Source organism: Phoenix dactylifera, chromosome 14, assembly GCF_009389715.1.
Source record: "Phoenix dactylifera cultivar Barhee BC4 chromosome 14, palm_55x_up_171113_PBpolish2nd_filt_p, whole genome shotgun sequence".
Lineage (NCBI taxonomy): Eukaryota > Viridiplantae > Streptophyta > Magnoliopsida > Arecales > Arecaceae > Phoenix > Phoenix dactylifera.
Window position 1 is genome coordinate 15,266,108 of NC_052405.1, and position 25,704 is coordinate 15,291,811.

Genomic DNA, 25,704 nt, shown 5'->3' on the forward strand with positions numbered 1-25,704 from the left:
CAAGAACATGCACAAGTACATGTGCGGGACATCGGTTTTGTCTTAAATTGGATCTTACCGATTTTATTGTTACTGTACTATTCTATTCTAAAATTGATACTGGCCCATTTCTAGTATTTAAACCCTTGTGTCAGGCTCTCATAAATCGAGTGACTGAATTATTTTTTTGGAACAGTTTGAGCAGTATTCAAATTACATTCCGGCTCATTCTTGGCTTGAGTACAATTTGAACAATGCTTCAGCATGGTTTGGCTTGCTTGAGCTTGGTTCTTATACACCTGTAATCCTGCAAGAGTTAGTTTTGTCATTTCAAATAATTGGATATTGAGAAAATAATCTGGTAAAAAAATAACAATTTTATTCTATTTTCTACTTTTTAACAATTTTTTTTAAAATAAACATTTTTGACATATTGTTATTTTTTTGGTGTGGTATTCTAAGTTGATTTTGTGGCTCACTTTGGTTATTACGTACTTGATATATCATGATTTTGGTTTTTGTAAAAAGTGCTTCAGTTATGCGGTATTCTATGTACCAGGATTATCTTAATACCAATATATATCAACTGTTTTATGTGTTATGCTGCTTCAAATTGTTTTATGTGTTTAATGCTTCCGTGCTCTGAATTTAGAATTGTCCTGTTCCTGTTCTTATCTTGTAACTACATGCAAGCTGTGCATTCTATGCTCCTGCATGACAACATAGTCCAGTCTAGATAAAAGCATCATTTGACAATTGTTACATATATTTATTCAGATTTTTTAATGAATGAGTTATATTTTTAACTGTTTTATTTTCACAAATATGAACAGTTAATAGTTATGTGTTAAGTTGTATAACTCTTGTTCTCTCCTTCTGTCACATTCTGCACTGGCTTTTTCTCTTTGGTGAACCAACTTAATTCATTCTTCAACTGTCATTAAGCTTTTCAAGTCTATTATTGTTATCAAATAAGATAAAAAGCAATACTTCTTTAAATTATTTTAGGTCTCATGCAATAGCAGATAGAAAATAAAATCATATTCTGTGCTATATTTTCTTTTAAAGAAATACAGAGGGGATGATGCCACCTGGCTTCAAACATTCCTCTCCTAAGTGGAGAAGGATGCCAGCCAACTGAACTGAGGCTGATAAGCATTACTTCCACTAGATTTTAGATTAATAGTAATTCTACTCTATTTAATTCTTAATTTTTCTTGTTGGTTATAATTTTTACCTATCAAAGAAATGCTTAATGGAATATTGCATGTTGTAGAACATAATAATTATGGATACAAAGATCAAATGTCCTGCAAACTTATGCATGTTTTTCTTCATGTAACATGTTCATATTTAATATCAATTGCGAAAGAAAGATGTCTTTTACTATTATTATCATAAAACATGCTTCATTGCATAACTGTCTTCTCCTTCAGCTCAATAGTAGAATCCCTTGGGAGCTCTCTAAATTTAGCCTTCTAATAACAAGCAATTGTGCAATTTAGTTTTTAGTTACCAATGGTGTGAGCGTGTGAGGATGGATTTGGGTGCAGGTTATGCAATTGATGATACTGATAGAGTTTATCCATTTCCATTAAATATTGCATTTAGATTATTTTTATGCATCCATAGGTGAGTTTTGGTATATCTGCTGCATTTTATTTTAACTAGCATATATCTATGACAATTGATTACTTATAACATTATCTTGTGACAGGTCCTTAATTTTATGTGGTTAAAGTTCTTTCTTATTTGGCGCTATTTTAGGTTCTGGTCGCTGGTAATCTTACTGAACCTGAATACCACTTTCTTGATATACTTTTTAAGCTCTTCTGTCCCTCCTAACTCATACTATAGACGATTGAGGTTTTTTTTATGCTATTAACATTTTGTGTTGTCAGCAACTATTGAATAATGTTGTGTGACGTCATTCTTAGCCGTCTGCTCTGATTTACTCTTTTTTTTCCAATTTCCTGTATTCTATTTGACATGAGTACACTTGATTTTGCTGATTCTGAAGCTGATTGAATAAGTATTGATTTGCAGATAGGAGGTATTGAGACTCCTGAGAATATGCCTAAGTGTATCAACAACTGTTATAATTTAGAGGGCTTCTGGAAAAACTGGCATGCCTCGTTCAACAAATGGCTTGTCAGGTTGTATTCAGCGTTTCTTTTTAGTTAAATATACTAATTTGTGTTTTGATTATTTTCAAAAATCAGGGATTACTAATAGTAAATTATCATTATAGGTACATGTACATTCCACTTGGTGGTTCTCAGAGAAAGCTACTTAATGTGTGGGTCATTTTCACATTTGTGGCAATATGGCATGATCTTGAATGGTATTTCTTTCCCTAAACATATGTTTTTAGTCTCCCCTATTATTAACATTTTACTGAAGTATGAGTCTATAAGAAAGTTATCCTTCAAAATCATATGATAGTTTGTTTGATGGTTTTGTTGCTCTGTAACAGGAAACTTCTTTCATGGGCATGGCTAACATGTTTATTTTTTATTCCGGAAATATTAGTCAAATCATCAGTTAATGCCTTTCAGGTATGATCTCTTGCATTGTCTACGTTGATGAATCTCACAAGTCCCTTGTTCGGTAGGATATCATATTAGTCATATCAATAGATTTTTTCCACAATTGAGCACATTTACTTCTCTAGAATTAAAAGATAAATATCTCATGGACATTTCTCTAATTCTGATAATCTGTGTGTTCATTCCCATGTGCACTATTGTGCTTATATATAGTACCTTTAAGCTTACAGGGTGACAAGGATGAATGCAATCCATCCATGTTAGTTGTCTTGTTGTAACTCAACTTTGAGATCCCAAGACAACGGGCATGTCACTATTTTAATGGACAATGATCATTTAAAACTGTAAGGTGATCTACCTACACGACCAAGGAGTATGTCTTCTAGACTCTTCTAGTCTTTGCAAGAGTCTCCCTCTCCATCCCTCCCCATCTCTCTCTCTTTTCCTCTCTTTCCTTCTCCCTCTCCTCCTGCCTCGCCAGTTTCTTGATTCGGAGGTCGGAACTATCCCGGTCGGCCTCCGATATGGCTCGATACGCTTCGAATCAGACGATTCGGGATGGTACCGTCGACCTTGCTGGATGGAGCAAGATGACAACTTCTAATGTACATAGTTTTGTTCATTTCTAAGGCTTAAATCTTAGTGATAGGAAACCTTCACCTAAGGTAATGTATCCACTTCAGAAACTCTCCGAAAACTTGAACTGGGACCTATTGCTTAAGTGCTTCTTTACTTCAAGTGTTTTTAAAATATCCACATTCCTATACCCCCACTTGTACCTACTCATGCACTTGCTCCCAATGCTGGCATCTAAGGCTTGTAATGTTGCATGGCTCAGACATTTGGGCAATAAAGATAGTTCATAAAAATAAGTCAAGTTAGGTAGAAGTGAAAATGTTAAGATGGATGTGTGATAAAACTAGAAATTAGTGTATTCAAGTAATTGTAGGAATTGCATAAATTAAGGACTTCAATAAGTAATTAGAATGTTAATAAGGAATTGCATAAAAGTGATGGAAAATCGATTGTGACTATATGGGCACTATAACAAAGTTCTGCGAGGGCTTCAATAAGGAGAATTACTTGCCAGCAATTGCTAGCTTAGTTGGTTAGCACCTCTCCCCTAAGGGCTTGCCCTTGGAGGAGGTCTAGGGTTCAAATCCTGGGTTTACTCAAAAAAAGCGAGGTGCCTTAATTTATGTTAAAGGTTGTGGGAAAAGAAGGAAAAGACCTAATGTTACTTGGATGCTAGAATAACATTAGATTGGTGCTAAAATAGGAGTATGGTGAATGAGGACTGACAAAGCTAGAAAAAGGATGCAAGGTTTGTTGTACCATACCGAACTGGACCGTATAGGGTATACCGTACCATACCAGTTTGGTATCGATATATGTACGGCGGTGTACTGACACTCAATATGCTGAGCCGGTTTCATACCATACTATACCAATACATTGATAGTGTGGCACCGACACGGAGCCCGATACCATGACGACACCTTGTATGTATATATATGTGTGCGTGTGTGTGAATGTTTGTCAGTGTATAATATTAGCACACATGAAAATCCTGGCCGATATTTTACAATAAAAATCATGTCCTTGCCTCACATGTCACCTTGATTTTTGGATGTTCTACGGTATTTTGTCTTGTAAGTTGGGGAGCTATTGCTTGCGATGTAAGATTTAATTTTAGATGAGAATTGTAATGATAGAAGTTAATTTATTAGGACAATTATTCAAATAGAATTATGGTAGCCAAGGTTTGCCGTATCCGCCTGAACTGGGTGGCATGATACGCGGTATGGAGAGTACCGTACCATACCGATTTGGTTTCGGTACTCGATATGGGAGGCGTACTGATACTCGGTACGCTGAAAAGATTCTGTATTGTACCATATCGATACAATGCTAGGATGGCACTAGTATGAGGTTCGGTACTGAGACGGCTAACCTTGATGGTAATACGTGCTAGTTTGCATAGAAATTATTGGTTATGATAAATGATTATAGCAATTGAATCTCATGATGGATTAAGTAGGATTCTTTTGCCAAATTTTAGAGTAAAAGAAGGGAAACTGGGAGACTAGAGGGAACAAAGAACTAGGTTAAGCTGTGATAAAGACAAAAGGGACAACCCACCATTATTTCATTCCAAAGGTTGTCGTACCGGTTGGTATCGTACTATACCGGACGCACTATTTCGATACCGAATTGGTATACAGTCTCGTACTGTACCGATATTCGGTACGCCTTGCCATCTCGTACCATACTGCGTACCGACACGATAGTAGGATGGTACCGGTATGGGATCTGGTATCGAGACAACGAACCTTGTTTCATTCAAAAATTGATAATAAAGATTCTTGGGAATTAGTCTCTCCTATTGATGTAGGATAGCCTGGGGAAAAGGAGAAATTAAAGGTTGAAAGGACATCAGATGCTAGGACTAACCTATTGGTGAATGAAATTTCTTTTTATATTTGAGTTGTTAATGAAGGTGAAGTGCATTACAATTTTCCTATATGGAAAGTATGGACAATGATTAAATTTAACTTGTGGGTTGAGGATCTATGGTTAAACCCAAAACAAAAGAAAGAAGAGGTGCAAAATTTTATCAAAGAGAGTAAAATAAGATCCGCTCACTCTAGGGTGGTCTCACACCATGATCGAGACAAACACACGAATGACGATAGTGAAACAAGAAAAGTTATGAATTCCTACACTTCGAAGGGTCTCACAGCTGGCCTTATATCTTATGAGGGAATACTCAAATAAAAAGAAGAAAAATACTTCTGTTGATCAACATAACATCATCATTATCACAAGAGATAGGGCAGCACTATTTATAGATGACCTAAAAGTGGTGTATGATCAAAATGCTCGTCTATGTATAATCTAGTTACAAAGTTAACCATTACTTCAACCCCAAGTGACATGTTGATCAAGTAAATATGAAATAAACTAGCCATTACGTTATGCTCCAGTAGATAACTTGATTCTTCATTAAAATAAAAGAAAATATTGGAAAATTAAATAAATCAAACAGTGACTCGAAAACTCAAAATGACTCAATCAACTAACTAAAACCTGATTGATTCAGCTGAAGCCTTTGATTGTCTTTAAATGCGCTCAGTCCACGAGTCCCCACTCTGCAGCCTCGAACTTCAGCAGCTACATCACCTACACACAGAAGCCAATTTACTTACATTTTAAAAATAGCAGATGACAGATCTAATTTAACTACTCAAGTTTTCTTAACAAAAAGACAGCCTAAATTATTCCTAATACCTCATAAACCTAATCTGACTCTATATCCAGACACTGAGCTATATTAGGCACTGATAAAACTTGCCTGATCTCATAACTAGATAGTTGTAGAACTTGAGTTTAACTATCCAATTAGTATCATACTTTTTTGGGTAATATTGCAGCGATTCAGGATACCTTAAATTTTCAGAAAATACATTAAGGCTGTCTGTAGGTTTCAACATAATGTCATCTTTTTCTAAAATTAAAGTTTTTGAAATTCTGAGGGCTTCGAACTGAAGATTTTTCAAAAGGTCTTTTTGGTCTTTAGAGAAAGAAAGTCTAAGAATGGAAAAACTGTGAGATGATAATAGAAGAAAAGTGTGAAATTTGAAGATTCTAATTGAACTAGATATATATAATTTCATGATTTTAGGACTTCTGCAAAATTTTATTGCACATGCTCTGGGCAGTATAAAATCCATAACGTGTAAATTAAGAGAACATACAAAATCATTAACTATCGTGGTTGTATAATGGATCCGAAAGCACTTGAAGGGTAATAGACTGAAAACATGAAGCTGGGAACAAATTATAAACCTAATTTTTGTCTAAACTCTCGATTACAATAATTTCATTATATGGCATCAACTTGCTTGCCTCAAATATTGCTTGATTTTACCTCTATAGATGGCCAGTGTGCACCTAGACCTGGCAACCTGCTTTGCATCCTTAGCTTGCAGGAAACATATCATAATTTGAGGCTAGTGTTTACCATTTAGTTGCCTAGTTTTCTGATGTATAACATGACAGTGCTTGCGTCATATTGGGCAATATTCAGTTTACTGCCGACTAAATATATTTAAAGTTAGTTCTTTTTTTCATTCGATTTGATGGTTAACTAAATACCATTGCCAGATTTATGGTGAATGCTTGATAAACTTTTGCTCTGATCAGGTAAACAGTGCTTCTGGAATGTTCATACATCGTGAACTTAGTGCCATTGCTGGTGCAGTAACAATTACATGCCTAATGGTATGTTTCCTTTTCATAATGGAGACTTCCTTCATATGGTTTCTTGTTTTAGGCCACATGAATGCAACATCATTTCTTTTCCAGGTCTGCTTAGTGTTTCCATATGACCTTTACCATTATCTAACCTGGTTTTGCTATAAACTACTTATGGAACTTAGCACACATGTAGCCAACCTACAGAAGCAACATGATCAAGCAGAGGTGTCATCAAAGTTTGAAAAATTTCCAGACTGCAATACTTGTCACCCTGTATCTTGACCCTATTTTGATATGGGTTACCATCTGTGCTGGCAAACCATGAGCAGATATGAGAGCATACCGATGTACATGCCATACCAATGCATGACCCGTACCACCTCTGCTGCTGCATTTCAGACCTCAGGGGCCATGTAGATATACCTTTAAGCTTTCATACTCTAAAAGGAATGCCCTGCTTTAATTTGTTTGATCGGTTTGCTCATGTTTGTCAATATCTAATGTATTTATGTTTTTCCTTCTATCCTACTCTAAATTTGAATTCATAGTGTGCTATATACGGTTCCATGTGGTAAATAAAAGAAGCTAAAGAGAGCCAAGCCATACTTGAGCTCTGTTCATATTAAAATTGAGGCCAAGCTCAAGCTCTGCTAAATTAAACTCAAGCCAGGCTTATGCACTGCTAAGTAAATTCTGGGTGGAACCTGCGCTGTTCAAAAGCAGTGGAAGGGAATGATCATAGCCTTAGTGCTGCGAAAGCTTTGGTATATACGTTAATCACTGTTGTTAGATCTAGACATACTGTTGAAATGGTTCACTAGCAAGTAAACATTGTAACACTTGGATCAGAAAACTGATGGCTGATAACACACCCCCATTCTTATTGTAATTTGTGCTAGTGTGTAGTATGTGAAAATTAAAAAAAATGCTTATAAATAATAACTAAGATAATATATAATATACGTATTTAATAATGGGTCAAACATGAGGAAGTGTAGAAAATATCAATTCATTTATCTTCAAACTTAAATTCAACCATCAAACCTGGCTGTTTTAATCAGGCAAGTCCTTAGTGAGCTAATCACAAGTTCTTCATACAGAGCTTGCTCATTCAACAGCTTTTTCCATTTGCTTGTTTAAACGGAAAAGGATGAGAGAAATTTATCTGCAGTTACCCCCTTCAAATTATTTAGAACTGTGGATAAAGAACATGCATGTACAAAAATTCAAACAATTCCATTTAAACTGTTTCGATAATTGAAATTGGGTGGTCTTACCAAAGAAAAGTAAGATCTGGAATTCCTACAGCAAATTTGATTAATTCGTCCTTGCATATTGAGCATATCTAACATGTTATGCTTAAATCTCTGCAATATCAATTGAACATCGACATGCTTTGTATCTGGCCACAACAATCATTTTGCTTTACTGATAGAAGCCCTTTTACTGGATTAGTGCCAACTGAAGAGCTTCATATGCTTCACCTTTGCAAACTAATCAATCTTATTGCATATTCTCTTCAGAACTTCATACCATATAACCTTTCCATGAGACAGCTTCGACTCTGTTCTCATGTTTCTATTTAATGGATTTAGAGTGGGGAGGGGAAGAGAAAAAGAGAGCGGGTGGGGATTATGTAGAAAATGTATCCCTGAGTTTATTGCGACTGATCTACATCTTCTTTCAAGAAGCAATATATCAACCTGTTGTTGATTTTATCAGTTGTATAGTCAGCAACTGAGGTTTCTTTGTAAGATAAGCTGGAAATTCCTCAAATGTCTGTAACCAACCTTTTTTTTTGTTTCTGCATGTTTTATGAAGGTATATGATTATGTAGTGTTTAAAGGGAAAAGAAAAGCCTTTAAGATGCTATATTTAATATGTTCCTTGGTAAATCTCAGGTACATCGGTACTAACAATCCCCTGTTGAACAACAGGTTGCAAATCTTATTGGTTATGTTATAGGACCATCAGGCATAAATTGGTTGATTTCACGATTTCTTCAAAAGGATGGTATGTTAACTGCACATCAGTTTTCTCCAGCTCAACATGCATTTACCTACCAGAGCTATGCTTTTAATGATGTACAGGGTTGCCTGTTCTAGCTGTCTTGTTTGTATCATTTTATGTCGCAACCAAGGTATTTGTTTGTCTATCTTGTTCATCATCAAGATCAGTGTAATACTTCGTCTTTCGACTTTCTAAGTATAATATTTTTCCAGCTTATGTTTCACATTCGTGATGTGGAAAAAAACTGTCAGTGATAGGATTTGTTTGGGGCTGATACTTTTTCAACTGGTACTCCTGCTAATGTCAGGTACACATCTTGGACCAATTAATAGCTTAAAGTAGATTTTTTTCTAAATGGCGTATAGGCAAAATATAGATGACTGATTTGTGGCCCTCGGTTCTTTTGTTGATTGGGAACTTGAGAGATATGGGAACAAGAGACTCTGCTTGCTTCCTGCTGATGCAGGTAAATTACAGTTAAACTACACAGCCTTTCTTCTTCTATTGTGGCAATTGAAGATTGGAATAGACAGTTTTTTTTTAGCAATTCACTTACTGGTTCAATTCTAGAATCTGAAAATTGCAGATATCTTTGTTAGTCAAGCTGCGGGATCAAACCTGGTCGCTGATCTAACAGCCTTGACCATCTGTTGCTAGAAAGTGTTTGCTTTAAGGGACCTTTAAAAAGTATGATGAGATAGCTGTATCACCATGACCTGATTTACTGAAGTCATTTATAATGCAATTCTACTTACAAATACTCCCAAACATGATGCATCTAGATCTTCGCACAAAGCAAGCAAGCCACTCTGGTTCAAATTTGTATTTACCTTTCTTTTGACAAGCAATTTGTATTGACAATCTTACTAGCTCCTCTAACTGCTAATCCCTGTAAGAATTGTGGTAGAATTGCCTGCTTTTGATTTCATTTTCGATACTAATGTAGATCATAGAAAATTTATTTGACACCTGAAGTTTTTCTCAGGCTAAATGTATCATTCTTATGATACTTACATTAGTCCCAGCAGTTTTTTCTACTTAAAAATCTGTACAATTTTAGGGGTGGTCGCTTAATTACTATTCTAAACCATATAATTTAAGTTTCTATGACGACTTATCAATCCATTAAAGCTAACATTGTCAGGTGAAAGAATATGGGGTCAATGTGGGGTTTTAGATGAATTGAAGTTCTTGCAAAATGCAAGAGAATGAAAAGAGATGTAGGGATCATCCTGAAAGGTATATGCCCCCATAGCCATCAGATATTTGAGAAGATTAATCTTAGTTGGCTAACATTTCCTACTTGCTATCTCTACTATTACAATATTTGGAGCGGGGCCCCTGCATGTCCATCCTCTCTGTGTTCTGTTTTAGTAGCCTTTCATGTTCAGATTTTAGTCAACCACAGAGCTAACCGCTGCCCTAAGAAAGCTAGAGCGAATAGGCGCTTGTGCGCTTGCAGAGTGAGGGTCGGGCTGATCCAAGAGTTCTGGTTCCGGTTCGAGAACCACTTCTTCCTCTGCAAACAAAAAATGGGGCACACCAGCCCTGTCAGTGGAGTTGCACTCGTTGTTCCATCTTCTTAATCAAAGCAAAGTCAGATTCCAACCTCGGACACTCCCTGTAGTTGATACTTGAAATAGAAGAAAAAAGAGAGTACATAGATTAAATGGACAGTATATTTTTTAATTTTGCTTCAAACAATCTTGATATATACCAAATGCTCCATTTTCTTGAATAAATCAACTATCACTGATGCCATATACTAGTAGTTCATTACTGCAGTACCCTATTGTGGTCTTCAATTTAACTTCCTCCTTGTTAGACCCAACAAAGCAAATCGAGCAAGATGCTATAAAATTTCCAGCATCTGACCGAACCTTGAACGAGTGGTAATGTGTTTATATTTTTTATCGCATTTTCTTAAATGCCAAATGATCTAATCTCAATTGAAAATATCTGGATTACTTAGTTCTAGTTTATAACTAGGGAATTTATTTATTCACAAGTGGTGCACTCCAGATTTTGGTGGACAATAGTAAATTTTCTCCTGTGACTAATGTTAAAGCATTTTTACATGTGCATTGACCAGTGTTATATATGCATCTGTAGCATAATATTCATCCTTCCTAGTGCTACCCCCATGAACTTCATTGCAGTAAGTGCTAAGAGAGTATAGAATTCATGATCCCATATAAATGAGTTTATTTCGATTCATGATAGCCGACTGTAGCTAAGTATCCAACATTAAGATTGCTTTATAGAAGCTTATGTGTTAGCATGGCCATTCATGCATCATGAGCTATTGCGGTTATTGTGTCCTGGCAAAGTGAATGCTGCAGCAAAGGTCACTCAGTAACAAGAACTGACATGAAGTTACCAAAAAAAAAAAAAAATCAAACAAGCAAGCACTGCCAAGATTGCAAGATTATTAACTAGTGTCCTATACAAATTGCCTCTTCTTCTTGATCCCTTGTTAGGCGATTCAGTTATTTAAGACGATGAGCATCGAATTGGGAATCATAGGAGACTAGCTCTAACATGATTTTGTCCTGCAAGACCTAAAAGAGAACAAAAGCGCTATAAGATGCCGGAAAGCAGAGGAAATGAAATACAGTAATCTAATACATTTGTGCCTTCTTAGACATTCAAGATAAGATTCTATCAGTTCACAGCTTGCAGATTTTAGTCTGGCAGTCATCCACTTTGCAACTAAGCTGGAGGGGTTCACTTCCCACATCACCAGCTGCCCATATATCCTGCAGTGATGGGTGTGGAAATGTTATATGAGGCTAGAGAGGATTCAAAGTTCCAAACTCACTTGTCTCACAATATTATTGGCAGGGGTGGCAAAAATTGACTGGACCCAAGAACCTGACCGGACCCAAACCATATTTAGGTGGGGTTTGGGTCGAAGATTTTTTAGGGTGTAGGTCATATTTTTTGACCTGACCTTAAATGTATTGGATATGGGTCAAAACTCTGACCCGACCCCGGCTGAAGGGGCTGAATTCTATTTTGATTGACATGATCTAGGCTGGGTTGTTATAATCTTGAATAAGATTTTATTGAGTGACTGGTGCTTGTTTTAATACTATATGTTTAGATTATTTTGAAAATCAGACTGAAAGAATAGTAAAAGTTAGATTTGACAAGTTAAGTCTTTTAGGATTTGAGCCTTGCAAAATAGATTAGATTAAGATCAAAATTGGGTTATCCAAAATGACCTGTGGATAGGTATAGGTTGAGATGTCTCGACCTTTTTACCAGTTTTGAGTCCAGTACATATCTAGAATGTTGCTATCTATACTTGATTGTGTCCCAAAGTCGATCCATTGCTACCCTTCTTTGTTGGGATTTTTGCATTAATGGTCTCGTTTGGTTAGCGAGAAGTATTTTTCCTCCTAGAAATATGATTTCTGAGAAGCAGATTTTTGAAAAGAGAATGTATAGAAAAGTACTTTTGGCATGTTTGGTTGACCATGAAAAAGTGAGATTTTCAGAGTGCTTATGTTTGGTTGATTATCCACTTTTTTGGAAAAGTTGCGTAATTTCTATTATACCCTTAATAAAAATTAAGTGTTTAATGCTTTTTTAATGCTGAAGGGCCTTTTTGGAAAAAAAATAAAAATAGAGTGATTTTCGGCTCACGGAAAAGTAACTTTTTCATAAAACATGAGAATCATATTCCCATGAAAAATACAACTTTCCAGTCTCTTCCCTTTGAAAACTCCAACCAAACAAAAGGCATCTCATTACTTTCCTCTGAACCACACTTTCTCTCTTCCTTTTTCCGCGAACCAAACAAGCCATATATCCGGCAAGTCAAAACGCATTATAGGGCAAATATCATTGTGCAAAATGCTATGTTTTGTATGATGCTATCACCCCTTTTTGTTGGGATTTTTGCATTTATATCCTGAAATAAAAATGCATTATAGGGCAAATATTGCTATACAGAGGCTATGCGTATTTAACTTGAGAAGGCCCCATCAAAACATTTAACTTTACCTATTAGAGTTGCATATTGTTCGGGGAAAAGCAGATCACCCCAAAAATGCATGAACGCATTTCCGGCATGTGACAGGCGTCCGACCTGGAATCGCCCGACCTGAGGGCGTCCGACCTTGAGGCGCCCGACTTCAAGATGCCCAACTGGAAACCCGACCTCAAGACTCTCGACCTGGCGCCTGGCCAACCGCTCGACTTCGAGACTCCCGACCTAGGTACCCGACCTCAGCATCCTCGACCTCGGAAGTCCGACCTCGCTATCCACTTACAGCGGTCACATCCTTCTGCAGCTCGACCAAGGACTACGCCCTGCTACTACTGTCAACAATTAATGCGCATGGCCTCCACTGGTCTTCGGCTCACTCAACAATTAATGCGCATGGAAGATTTGACTCACACAACATCGTGCGTGCCATTTCTGCCAATGTCTTGTTTTTTCTTTCAACAACCCCATTTTGTTGAGGCGTTCTAGGTGCTGAAAATTGATGTAAAATACCATTTTTATTACAAAATTCTTCAAAGTGTTGATTTTCAAATTCAGTACTATGATCACTTCGAATTGCTACTAAGGTGAGCTTCTTTTTATTTATGATATTATTATAAAGTTTCAAGAATTCTGAAAATGCTTCATTCTTATGTGCCAAAAATGAAACCCATGTATATCTTGAAAGATCATCTACAATAACTAGTCCATACTTCTTCCCTCCTAGACTCGCAGTTCTAGTGGATCCAAATAGATCCATGTGTATGAGTTCAAAAGGCCTAGTTGTTGATACTATATTCTTTGATTTGAAGGATGATTTAGTTTGTTTTCCCAATGAGCATGGTCCACAGATTTTGTCCTTTTCAAAAATCAATTTTGGCACATCTTTTATTAATTCCTTCTTGACTAGTTTTGATATTAATTCCATACTAGCATGTCCTAGTCTACGATGCCAAAGCCAACTTATTTTATTTTTCTTTTCTTCATTAGTAATTAAGCATAATCCATTTTTCTTACCTAAGTCATGAAGATCTACCATGTAAATATTTCTTTGCCTTTGTCCTACAAGTATAATGCTATTATCTTTAGGATTTGTGATTATGCGTACTGATGCTTCAAATGTGACTTTAAACCCTTTATCACAAAATTGACTTATGCTAAGTAGGTTATGTTTCAAACCCTTAACTAATAAGACATTTTTTTATGAAAATAGATGGAGTAATGAAAATTTTACCCTTTCCAATGATATACCCTTTACCATTGTCTCCATAGGTTACTACTCCACCCTTCTTAGATTCCAAGGTGACAAATTAGTCTACGTCACCGGTCATGTGTCTTGAACAGCCGCTATTTAGATACCATCGTTTTTTCTATTTATTAGCTGCAAGACACCCCTACAATAAAGATCAAGAAAGAGCTTTAGGTACCCAAACTATGTTGGGTCCTTTTGGGTTAGTACTTGATGTTCCTTTTGGAACCCAAACTTTCTTAATTTGATCTTATGATTATTACTCAATTTGTTTTGACTGGACTTTCTATAGTTACATTCATATGCTTTATGTCCTAATTTATTGCAGCAATGACAAGTAATATTTTCATTTTTAGCTTTTACAAAAATGTTCTTTAAGTATTTTTGTTTCCTATTTGTTTTATATCCTAATCCAGCCTTATCATATACAGCTTTTTGACTATCAAGGATCAAATTTAATTTGGTAGAACTAAGTGTAAACTTATCTACTAAGGATTTATATTTTTCAGCATCTTCTTTTAACTTGACATTTTCAGCAATTAGATTCTTGATTTCATTTGTAAGTTTCCTACTTAATATTTCATAGTTATGAGATAGTTTTAACTTATCTTTGACAAGAGATTGATTTTCTTCTTTTAGAACTTTATTTTTATTGATTAGTTTTCTATGTTCTTCCATGAGTTCTAAGAATGCATCATGTAATTCATCAACAGTAAAATCATATTCAAGTTCAGAATCTACCTCATCGTCATTGGCCATATGACACATTTGGGCCGTCTCTTGATGATCTTCCTCTTCTGAACTTGACTCCTCACTTTCACTCCATTCAGCCATGAAGTTCTTCTTTTTCAGTTTTCTTGCCATCCATTACAATTCTGGGCAATCTATCTTATAATGCCCGGGTTTGTTACACTCATAACAAATAGGAGTTTCTTTTTTCCTTTTCTTTGTCCTTACCCTTTTCTTTACTTGAGCTACCTTTGAAGAAGGGTTTCTTTTTATAAAATCTATTCTTACCTCCCATAAACTTTCTGAATTTTCTGAATTTTATACCATGAGAGCCCATTCAATTGAGAGAAAGGGTCCCCTTTGGATGAAAAAATGTACTCCTAAGCATAGCCATTCCTTCTTCATCAAATTCATCATCATCATCTGAATCTTCCGACTCAGTTTGTTGTTTAGGGGTGGTAGACTTTAGGGCAATGGGCTTTCTTCTCTTGACCTCATCTTCTGAATTTTGCCTCATGGTCAACTCATGGGTCATGAGTGATCCTAGAAGTTCCTCTAATTGCAATGTGTTGAGGTCCTTAGCTTCCTGAATTGCAGTTACCTTGGCCTCCCAAACTCTTGGTAGAGACTTGAGAATTTTTCGCACTAATTCAGAGTTAGTATAAGACTTTCCTAAACTCTTAAGCCCATTTATAATTTCAGTAAAACGAGTAAACATATCAGTTATGGACTCAGTGGATTCTATTTTAAACAATTCATACTTATGTACTAATATGTTTATTTTTGACTCCTTAACTTGATTAGTCCCTTCATGAGTGACCTCAAGTTTGTCCCAAATTTTTTTTGCGGAGATGCAAGTAGATATTCTATTAAATTCACTTACATCTAATGAACAGTAAAGTACATTAATTGCTTTTGCATTTAACTGTGCCAATCTTCTATCACTTTCATTCCAATCCATTTCTGGTTTGGGTATGATAGTGCCCTCTATATTAAGTGTGGGTGTGTGAGGTCCTCTAGTAATGATGTACCATAATTCATAGTCTAAAGCTTTAATGAATATCCTCATCCTAGATTTCCAGTATGTGTAGTTTGTGCCATTAAATAGAGGATGTCTATTTGTGGATTGCCCCTCACTCATAGAACATTCCACTTGGGTTGTCATGATCTTTAACTCTTGATTGTGAGATCAATAAGTACTATTGGAGCACTTTGCTCTGATACCACTTGTTGCCCAAGGTGACAAGCCAAGAGGGGGGGTGAATTGGTTTCTCTTAATTTTAACTATCCAACTTATGTTAAATGATGAGTTAGTGGAATTAAACAAATCACAATACAAACAACAAGAAGTATAGTGGTTCGGTGCTCTCCTTAGCACCTACGTCCACTCCCCAAGCGACCCCTTGGGAATTCACTATAATCCCGCGGATTACAGTTGGATTGTTTTCCGGGCTCACAATCCAAAAATCTTTACACTTTGGTTTTCCGGGTTCACCAAAAACCTATGTTGGTTTTACGGGCTCACCAACGAACCTATGTTGGTTTTCCGGGCTCACCAACGAACCTTTACAATTGGTTTTACGGGTTCACCAATCAACCTATTCCGTTGGTTTTGCGGGCTAACCAACTAACTTTACAAGGAGTTTAATAAACAAAGTAAGAAGATTTAAGCTCCTAGATGAGCAAATATAACAATATAATCTACAAAGAAGAGTTTAGAGAATAGTTATCACTTGATGTGACTTCTCTCTTCTTTGTCAAGGATGCTTCACTCTTCAAGGGTGGATGGAGCTCTTAATGACTCTTGGAATCTGCTCAACCACTTTCTTTTGACTCTTGAATGAAGCACTTGGATGAAGAAGATTAGGGCACTTTGTCTTTCTTGTGTACTCTTTGATATTTTGCAAAAGGATATTCTCTCTGATGAATAGTGCCACTTTAAATAGTTTTCTTCATCCATTGGACAAGCCCCAATGGTTAGAATTCAAAAACTAGCCGTTACTCACTGTTGGAAGGACAAAAAGTACTTCTGCAGAACTAGCCGTTATGCTTCTGCCCGTGTTTGGGTCGGCTCAACCTGTCCTTGGGTCGACCCAACTTTCACTTGGGTCGACTCAACCTTTCCTTGGGTCGACCCTCTCAGAACCACAGAACCTTGCAATTCAGCCTTCCTTCACTTGGGTCGACTCAACATTTCTTTGGGTCGACTCAAGGTTCAGTTGGGTCGACTCAAGGTTCAGTTTTGTCGACTCAACTTCTTCTTGGGTCGACCCTCTCAGGGTTTCCAGAGAACCTTTTCTTTCATCTGTTCTGTCATTACCTTTGGGTCGACCCTCTCAGGGTTTGGGTCGACTCAAGCTTGGGTCGACTCAACTTCATCTTGGGTCGACCCTCTCAGTATTTCCAGAGAACCATTTTCCTAAGTTGTTGAGAAGCTTGAAGTTTGGGTCGACTCATGCTTTCCTTGGGTCGACCCAACTTACTGTTCATCTGTGCCATTTTTGCAGAAGTGTGCCAAATGCTTTCTTGATGTGCCGGAGTCGACCCAATCAACCTTGGGGTCGACTCAATTCACACTTTGCTGCAACTCAAGGTTAGATTCATCCAAGTAAACAATGAAATGCATCTTTAACTTGTTATACAAATATACTGAGAGTAACAGACTTATAAATGAAGTATCGAATTAACTTATAACATACTCTCGATTATTGCTTGTTAATCATCAAAATAACACTATCATCCTCACCCGCCGACTTCACCGAGATGTTGGTCCGAGCTCGGAAGTATGCGAAGGCCGAAGAGGGTATCGCCTCCAGGTAGGGCGCGACCGAGCAGGCCTTAAAGAAGCAGAAAAGACGCAACGAGGAGCGCGGCTGTCCGAAAAGCCCGTCTCCCCGCAGAGACGAGAACCTGCCTCGGCTAAGGAGTCCACCCCGACAGCGGGGACAGCCTCGACCAAAGTCACCGCCTCGACCGAGATCTCTGCCGAAGCCACGAATGCCTTCGGGGAAGTACGAGAACTACACTCCCCTCAATGTTTCCCAGGCGGAAATTCTAATGGAGATAGAAGGCCGAGACTACTTCTGACCTCCACCCCCGATGCGGGATACAGGAGCTCGGCGCAATCCTAGGAAGTACTGCCGCTGCCACCAGGACCATGGCCACGACACGGAGGATTGCTTTTAGCTACGGGACGAGATCGAGGTGCTCATCCGCCTCGGAGTACTCAACCGGTTTGTGCGGAACCGGCGCGAGGAAAGAAGGCCAGTAGAAAATGCCGCACTGCCTAAAGATCCAAATGACAATAGGTCTATCGCCGGCACCATTAATACTATCGGTGGAGGAAGCTCAATCGAAGAACCAGTCAGGGGAAGGATTCCTCCGAAGCGCCCGCGCACCTTCGAAGCTATCTCATTCTCGAACGAGGATTTGGAAGGAGTTGAGACTCCTCATGATGACGCTGTGGTCATCTCCATGATTGTAAATAAGTTTGATGTAAAGCGCGTCTTAGTTGATAATGGAAGCTCGGCAAATATTTTGTACTACGATGCCTATCAAAAAATGGGGATGACAGAAAGCCAGCTTCGGAGAATGAATGCTTCACTGGTCGGATTCACCGGAGATTCGGTCCTGATTGAGGGCGAGGTCAGCCTTCTGGTCACGGTTGGGCTCGCCCTCCGAGAAAGTACTGTGAGGACGGATTTTCTTGTGGTTCGTTTGCCTTCGGCCTACAACGCCATTCTTGGGCTCGCCCCCCAAGAAAGTACTGTGAGGATGGATTTTCTTGTGGTTCGTTTGCCTTCGGCCTACAACGCCATTTTTGGACGACCAGGGCTTAATGCCCTCCGAGCTGTGGTCTCGACTTATCACCTGTTCATGCGGTTTCCTACCGACCAAGGAGTAGGCGAAGTTCGTGGGGACCAGTCAATAGCTAAGCAGTGCTATATGACGATTCCCAAAGCAAAGCAACCGGCCAAAGCACCAAGCCAAGGGGAGCAACCGGCCGAGGCGTCAACCAAAACGTCAGATCAGACGCTGCCCATTGAAACCTTGGAGGTACGGAACGACCTCCGGAAGGAACGGATAGAGCCTAGTGAGCTTCTTACCCAAATTCCATTAAAAGAAAACTGCCTAGAGCTAACCGTGCAGGTCGGCTCTGGCCTGAGCGCCTGCAAAAGAAACCACCTGATCGAGTTCCTGCGGACTAATATGGACGTCTTTGCCTGGTCGCCCGCCGACATGCCGGGAATAGATCCCGAGGTCATGGTTCACCGACTCCAGGTGAAACCGACCTGCAAACCTGTGCGGCAGAAGAAACGGGGCTCCGCCCCGGAATGATAGTAGGCAGCGGCCGAGGAAGTGGACAAACTTCTCGAGGTCGGCTTCATCCGGAAGGTCTCCTATCCGGATTGGCTCGCCAACCTGGTCCTCGTGAAGAAAGCTAATGGGAAGTGGCGCATTTGCGTGGACTACACCGACCTGAACAAAGTCTTCCCAAAGGACAACTTTCCACTTTCCAGCATTGATCAGCTTGTGGACTCTACCTCGAGACACCAGTTTCTGACCTTCATGGACGTCTTCTCGGGATATAATCAAAACGGAATAGCACTAGAAGACGAGGAGAAGACGACCTTTATCATCGACAAGGGTATTTATTACTACAAAGTGATGCCTTTCGGGTTGAAAAATGCCGGAGCAACATACCAGAGGTTGGTCAGCCAGATCTTGAAAAATCAAATAGGCCGAAACATGGAAGTCTATGTGGACGATATGCTGGTGAAGAATCGGACATCAGAGGACCATGTGGCCGGCCTCAATGAGACATTTTGCATACTCAGGAAGTATCGAATGAAACTCAACCCTACCAAGTGCGCATTCGGAGTAACCTCGAGCAAATTCCTTGGTGTTGCCCAAGGTGACAACCCAAGAGGGGGGGGTGTGTTCCCTACCGAGACAACGGACACTCTCAACGGATCCTCCACGCGCTGGGCATACCATACCTCTTCCGTGAGAATTGGGTTTTTCTGAATTTTTGGTGCTTTAAATGTTTTCTTAGTTAAGTGCGGTGGAAGCTTTCTTAAGTTACTTGTGTGAACTTACCCTAGAGCAAGAATCAAATATAAAGCAAGAATAAATACAAGAACAAGCACAACACAAACAAGACAACGTATAGTGGTTCGGTACACCTCAAGCACCTACGTCCACTCCCCAAGCCTTTCATTAGGAATTCACTATAATCCCTCGGATTACAGTTGGATTGTTTTCCGGGCTCACAATCCAAAAATCTTTACACTTTGGTTTTCCGAAATCACCAAGAACCTATGTTGGTTTTACGGGCTCACCAACGAACCTTTACAATTTGGTTTTTCGGGATCACCAATAACCTATATTGGTTTTGCGGGCTCACTAACAACCTACACCGTTGGTTTTACGGGCACACCAACAAACCTATACCGTTGGTTTTACGGGCTCACCAACAAACCTATAATGTTGGTTTTACGGGCTTACCAACAAACCTTACAACAAGAATAAAGAACAAGGATCTAAAGCTCCTAAATGAGCAAATAAAATAATTATAAGCTACAAAGAAGAGTTTAGAATATAGTTATCGCTTTAATAAGGCACTTCTCTTCTTTGTCAAGATTGCTTCACTCTTCAAGGATTGGTGGAGCTCTTAATGTCTCTTGGAATCTGCTCAAACACTTTCTTTTGGCTCTTGAATGAAGCAATTGAATGAAGCTTGCCTTGCTAGGGTTTTCTCTTGAATGGACTTGATGATTTTCAAAAGCTTGCTTCCTCTGATGAATACTCCCTCTTAAATACTTCTCCAACCTCCAAATAGTCCTTCCTGACCATTGGATTGAAGAAACTAGCGTTTATAGCCGTTGGAAGTCCAAAAAGCACTTCTGCACAACTAGCCGTTATGCTTCTGCCCGTACTTGGGTCGACCCAAACTTTCCTGGGGTCGACTCAAACCACTGTTCATCAGACTTGGGGTCGACTCAATTTTCACTGGGGTCGACCCAACTTTCACTGGGGTCGACTCATGCTATATTGGGGTCGACCCTCTCAGGAAACACAAAACCTTATATTTTAGCCGTTTTTTACTGGGGTCGACTCAACTCTTTTTGGGGGTCAACTCAAGGTTGGGTCGACTTAAGTTACATTGGGGTCGACCCTCTCAGAAATTCCAGAGACTTGTTTTCTTTAGGCTTGAAGATGGGGTCGACTCAACTTTCACTTGGGTCGATCCAAGTACGGTTCATCCGTGCTATAAATGCTAGAATGTGCTAGAATATTTCTAAAACGTGCCAGGGTCGACTCCTACTCTGTGCCAAGTGTTCCAAAGGCGTGCCACTTCGTTCCAAGGCATGCCAAATGTATCGGGGTCGACTCCAAACTAATTGGGGTCGACTCTAACCATGTTTTTCTGCACTTTGAAGGTTCGTTATGCACATTGAAACAACAATATGATATTTCAAGCAAATTACGATGCATGGCACAATAGAGTTTCATACCCTTAATAGTTGCAATTACCGAATTGCCCTTTTAAGTATTTTTAAATTTTTAACGTGAAACTTTGCCAAAATGGATTCTCGAGCTTTCTACCATTCTCTATTACAAATTATATCTCGTTATCAATTCTTGGGAGTGGTTTTGACCATATATTCTTAATGTATCGTGAATGTATCGAGGGTGTGTCATTTATCAATGATGTATCGAATATTTCTTTCTTACTCATTTATGTACTGGATTAATTGAGTTAATAGCATTAGCACTTCCATATGGCCTCAATGAATTTGTAAGCATCAAAATAACACTAGGATCCTCAATCTCCCCCTTTTTTATGATTACAAAACATTGAGTATAAGCAAATTGATATTCATGTGAGAAGTAAGGTTTAATGTATAGGAAATACTTTTGGTGTAAAAGTTTCAAATAGTCTAATTTAGAGAATGTATCAATGAACCTATCTTATCCAAGTAGAATGCCTAATGAATTTTAGCTTTGCTCCCCCTTAAAGCAAGAGTTTCAAGCTAGGTATCGAGGGAAGAAAAATCTCTATGATCATGTGCCAGATTCAGATTTTCTCTTTGTCAATTGTCTCCCCCTTAAGTGTATAATACATGTCTCCCCCTTAAGTATGCAATATATACCTTTTAGATTTTCTCCCCTATACTATTTTTCTTATAGAATTTGCTTCTAATTTCTCTTTATATTTTCTCTCCCTTTCTGTCATCATCAAAAAGAATGAATAATAATGAAATGGATAGCATTGTAATGACAATCACAAAGATTATAGCTCAAGAGAAGTATTGTATTTCATCTATGCCAAAAGCACAAACTACTACAAAGAGCAAATACATGTCAAAACAAATACATAATCTAGGAGACACTTTAAGAACACACTTCATGATAATGCTTTTAGAGTTAATCAGCTTTAACATAATCAACATATTTCAATCTAAGCTGATTGATATTCAATTCAAAACATAAAACATTATGAGCATATACTCAGATATTTCTTTTTCTTTTTGAAATATCAAAAAGATTGCAAAATAATGAAATATTAAGCACAAGACAATATTTCATTCATTGCATGCCAAATTATTGCAAGAATATGAATTATGTGACTCAAGGCAATACTGTCAGGGCAAGATAATGAGTATAGATCAGAGCTAATTAAGATAGTTTTAAAATTATGATTGGATCACATCAAAATCAAGGATGAAAAGTTTGGCTTTAAAAATGAGACATTTAAGATGTGAGCCAGAAGAGATCTCTAAATGTAGATTCCAAAGATAGTTTTCAAATCAAGTGTAGGTAGAATCTTTTTCAAGTTATTTCAACAAGTATCAAGAATAATATTCAAAGAAGACGCGAATGAAAATTCAACATCTTTTTTTTTAATATATTAAGTATATAGCAAGATGAGTGCAATCCAATTAATTTTCAGAGTATAGTTAAGAGCAGATAAAGATCAAAACTTATATGCTCGAAAAACATAAGATTATGTTGAATCCTTAATTCTTAATGACTCCAAAGTTCTTTCATGATATAAAAGTATTGGGGCATAGATACCAAAACATGAATTTATGCAATGTAGGATATATAAAATTCAAGGCTTTGAAAGTTCTTTTAGAGCTCTTTTAAAGACTTTAGTTTACTCCTTTAAAGATCATAGCATCAAAATCAATTAAAATGAATTGGTTTAGGATTGAAATACTAAAGTGCAACCCAATAAGAACTCATAAGTAGATTCCAAGATAAATTTTCGATACTAAGACAGATGGAATTCTTTTCAATTAATTTTCAGAAACAAATGATTTACCGATGAATATAGATGGAAATCCAACTTTCAAAAGATATTCAATGAAGCACAAAGTTTAATACCACTTTACATTTAGTATTCTTTCTCTCATCTTTAGTTGTGAATTTACACGATTAAGTTCTATATGATCTCTCCCTCTGAAATTTTTTTTCTCCCCCTTAATTAATCATTCCATTTGAGAGTTTAGAGTTTGAAGATAATTTTCAATAAAGAGATTGAGTATTTAAAGCTCTCCCTCAAAAGATGCATTTTCTTTCAAACCTTTTTTTTTGTTCTTCTATAATATCAAGAATGCAGAGTGATCCAGAATTTTTCAAAATTTATAGCAATCACTCTTTTTAATCTTTCAAGAATAAATTATATTTCCTCTTTTTTTTGAATATATATGAAAATATTAATCAGAAAATAATTCTTTTGAAGCTCAAATTTCTTTCAAAAGTAATTACATTTTCTTTCCTATAAGAATTATTGAAGTGAGTTGAAATATTTTAAGCTTTAGGATCATTAACTCTCTTCTTAAAAATAGCTTTTTTTTTTAATGATAGAAGCATTTAATTATGCAGGAGTGTATATTCAAAATATTAATTTCTTAGTCATAGTTTTTCAGCAATGTATATATGAAGCATGACAAATCCTTTTAATATCAAAATAACATCATATGTTTAGAAACATTTGTTCGCAATCAAGATCATTGAAAAATACATCATTTAGACCAATTTCAGTACACTTATAAGATAAAAAATGATATGTTTCAGATGCGTATCGGAGCAAACAACCAAAATATCAAAATTAATTCTATTTTTCTTAAGCTGTAGTTTTTATCTAAGAATCATAGTAAATTATTCTTCAGCATGATGCAATCTTTGAAGCATATAATGAAAATTTCAAAAATGTAAAGATATAAGCATTTTATATGGAGTTTAAACTTTTATACTAGGTCATATTCTGAACTTCATAAGAATTTTCAAGAAGGCTTTCAAAATTCATAATTTGAGACTGAAAATACATATTTCAAGCACATCAGAGCACATTCAGAATCTTTATTTTTAATATTGAGTTTTGGTACAAATTGGAAGATATTTTAACATGTATCAGAATATTATGTACCAATGTTAGGCAAAATGGAAGATAAATCAAAATTAATTCATTCTGCCTAATTTGCAAATTCAAATTATTTTTTTTATTTTATTTTTTTAGAAGATATTTACTAAAACAAAATGATGTTGTTGTTGGTGGAAACATGTTTCAATTAAATTATCTAGGCATAGATTACAAATTATACTTGAATAAGATCCTCAATTTATCTGAATATTGAAAACTCACAATTCAAAACATCATGCCACATGCGAAACATAGTATGTATACCATTAAAGTATTAAAAATAAGTATGTCAAGGATCAAAATCAATTCTTTTCAAATAAAATTTCTCCTTTTTAAATACAATTTAGCACTGATTTTATCCTTAAGGTGTGTTTTCAAGTGATTGAAACTTTATTTGGTTTTTCACAACCTTCTTATATATTTTTATTTATTTGTCATTCATTCCCTTTTTTTTAATTTCTTTCTTTAACCACTCAATGAACATTTTGATTATCTTCATTTGTTTTTCGGTTTTACTTTTCTATGCTCTATATTCTATTTGCTCCCTATCCAGTGAAGTTGGAAGGGGCACGAGGTACTACCACTAGCCTCCCTCTTGACACCATTCCTATGATGAGCAATATAGAAAGGTTAAACCGTTCTCTTTAAAAATATTCACTCCAAACTCTTCCTGGTTAAATATAATTAATTACGGATTTTATTCCTTCCAAAAGAATGCTCACACAAGTCTCACAAATGTGCCGAATATATTATGCTTGTTTTGCTTTTCCTTAAGATTGGAGTATTTGCTTTTACTTTCTTTGAATAATGCTCATTTTCTTTTCTTTATCTCTCTCTCTTTTTGTTAGTCTCAAGTAATTTACATGAAAGAGCAGAATAAAGAAATAATCTAATATATCATATAGATATATATCATGCAAACAACATTTTAATTATGCCCAAGAATTCATAGTTTATCACAAGTTATTTTAAATCAAAATTTGAAGCTTAAACTTGTGTATTTCATGGTTATGCATTACATAGGCAACGGTATATTTCAATTTAGGCAAACCATAAAATAATTTCCAAAAGCATAAGTTAGTCAATACATCTATAGGCATGATATCAAAAAATTAGTAATTAAATACTTTAATCATACCACAATTAGATTTAAGTTATTGACTTTGCTCAGTTAATTTACAAGAGAGGTATCTGAAGTTACCGATTCATTCTGCATTCTTCAAGTCAAATACCTACTAGATTTCTTAAGTGTAAAATTTTTGGCTGAAGAAGATCCTCTTTCTTGTTTGCATGTGAATGTTTATTGTACCTTACGGAGAGGTGTCCTTCAAGTTGAAATCTCTCATTTCTTGCTCATAGATCCTGCATTATTAGCAAAATCTTTTTTTTCTTGAAGAAAAGTCATTAGTTTCTTCAAGATACAAAACATTCATACAACATATTTTTTTTTTTAACTAGATGACTCAAAATAAGACATGACTGTTGACCCCCTAATGGATTT

The 25,704-nt window shown here is 36.8% G+C and overlaps 1 protein-coding gene across 10 annotated transcripts in view; it reads left to right on the plus strand.

The window, feature by feature from the left end:
- Positions 1–9,782, plus strand: part of LOC103697274 (membrane-bound O-acyltransferase gup1) — a 55,544-nt gene extending 45,762 nt beyond the window's left edge. For 2 of the 10 annotated variants that reach the window (XR_005514925.1, XR_005514919.1), the window contains exons 12-20: positions 1,697–1,759; positions 2,026–2,135; positions 2,231–2,323; positions 2,456–2,537; positions 6,735–6,812; positions 8,726–8,801; positions 8,879–8,928; positions 9,011–9,264; positions 9,369–9,766. Coding sequence is in view for 1 of the 10 variants with exons in the window: in XM_039133809.1 (XP_038989737.1) it covers positions 1,697–1,759; positions 2,026–2,135; positions 2,231–2,323; positions 2,456–2,537; positions 6,735–6,812; positions 8,726–8,801; positions 8,879–8,928; positions 9,011–9,052 (594 nt within the window). In the remaining 9 variants the exon portion in view is untranslated. Of the gene's footprint in view, positions 1–1,696; positions 1,760–2,025; positions 2,136–2,230; positions 2,324–2,455; positions 2,538–6,734; positions 6,813–8,689; positions 8,802–8,878; positions 8,929–9,010 lie in introns of all 10 variants that reach the window. The other 8 variants (XR_005514927.1, XR_005514922.1, XR_005514923.1 and 5 more) reach the window with 8 other exon arrangements.
- The last annotated feature ends 15,922 nt before the right edge of the window (positions 9,783–25,704 follow it).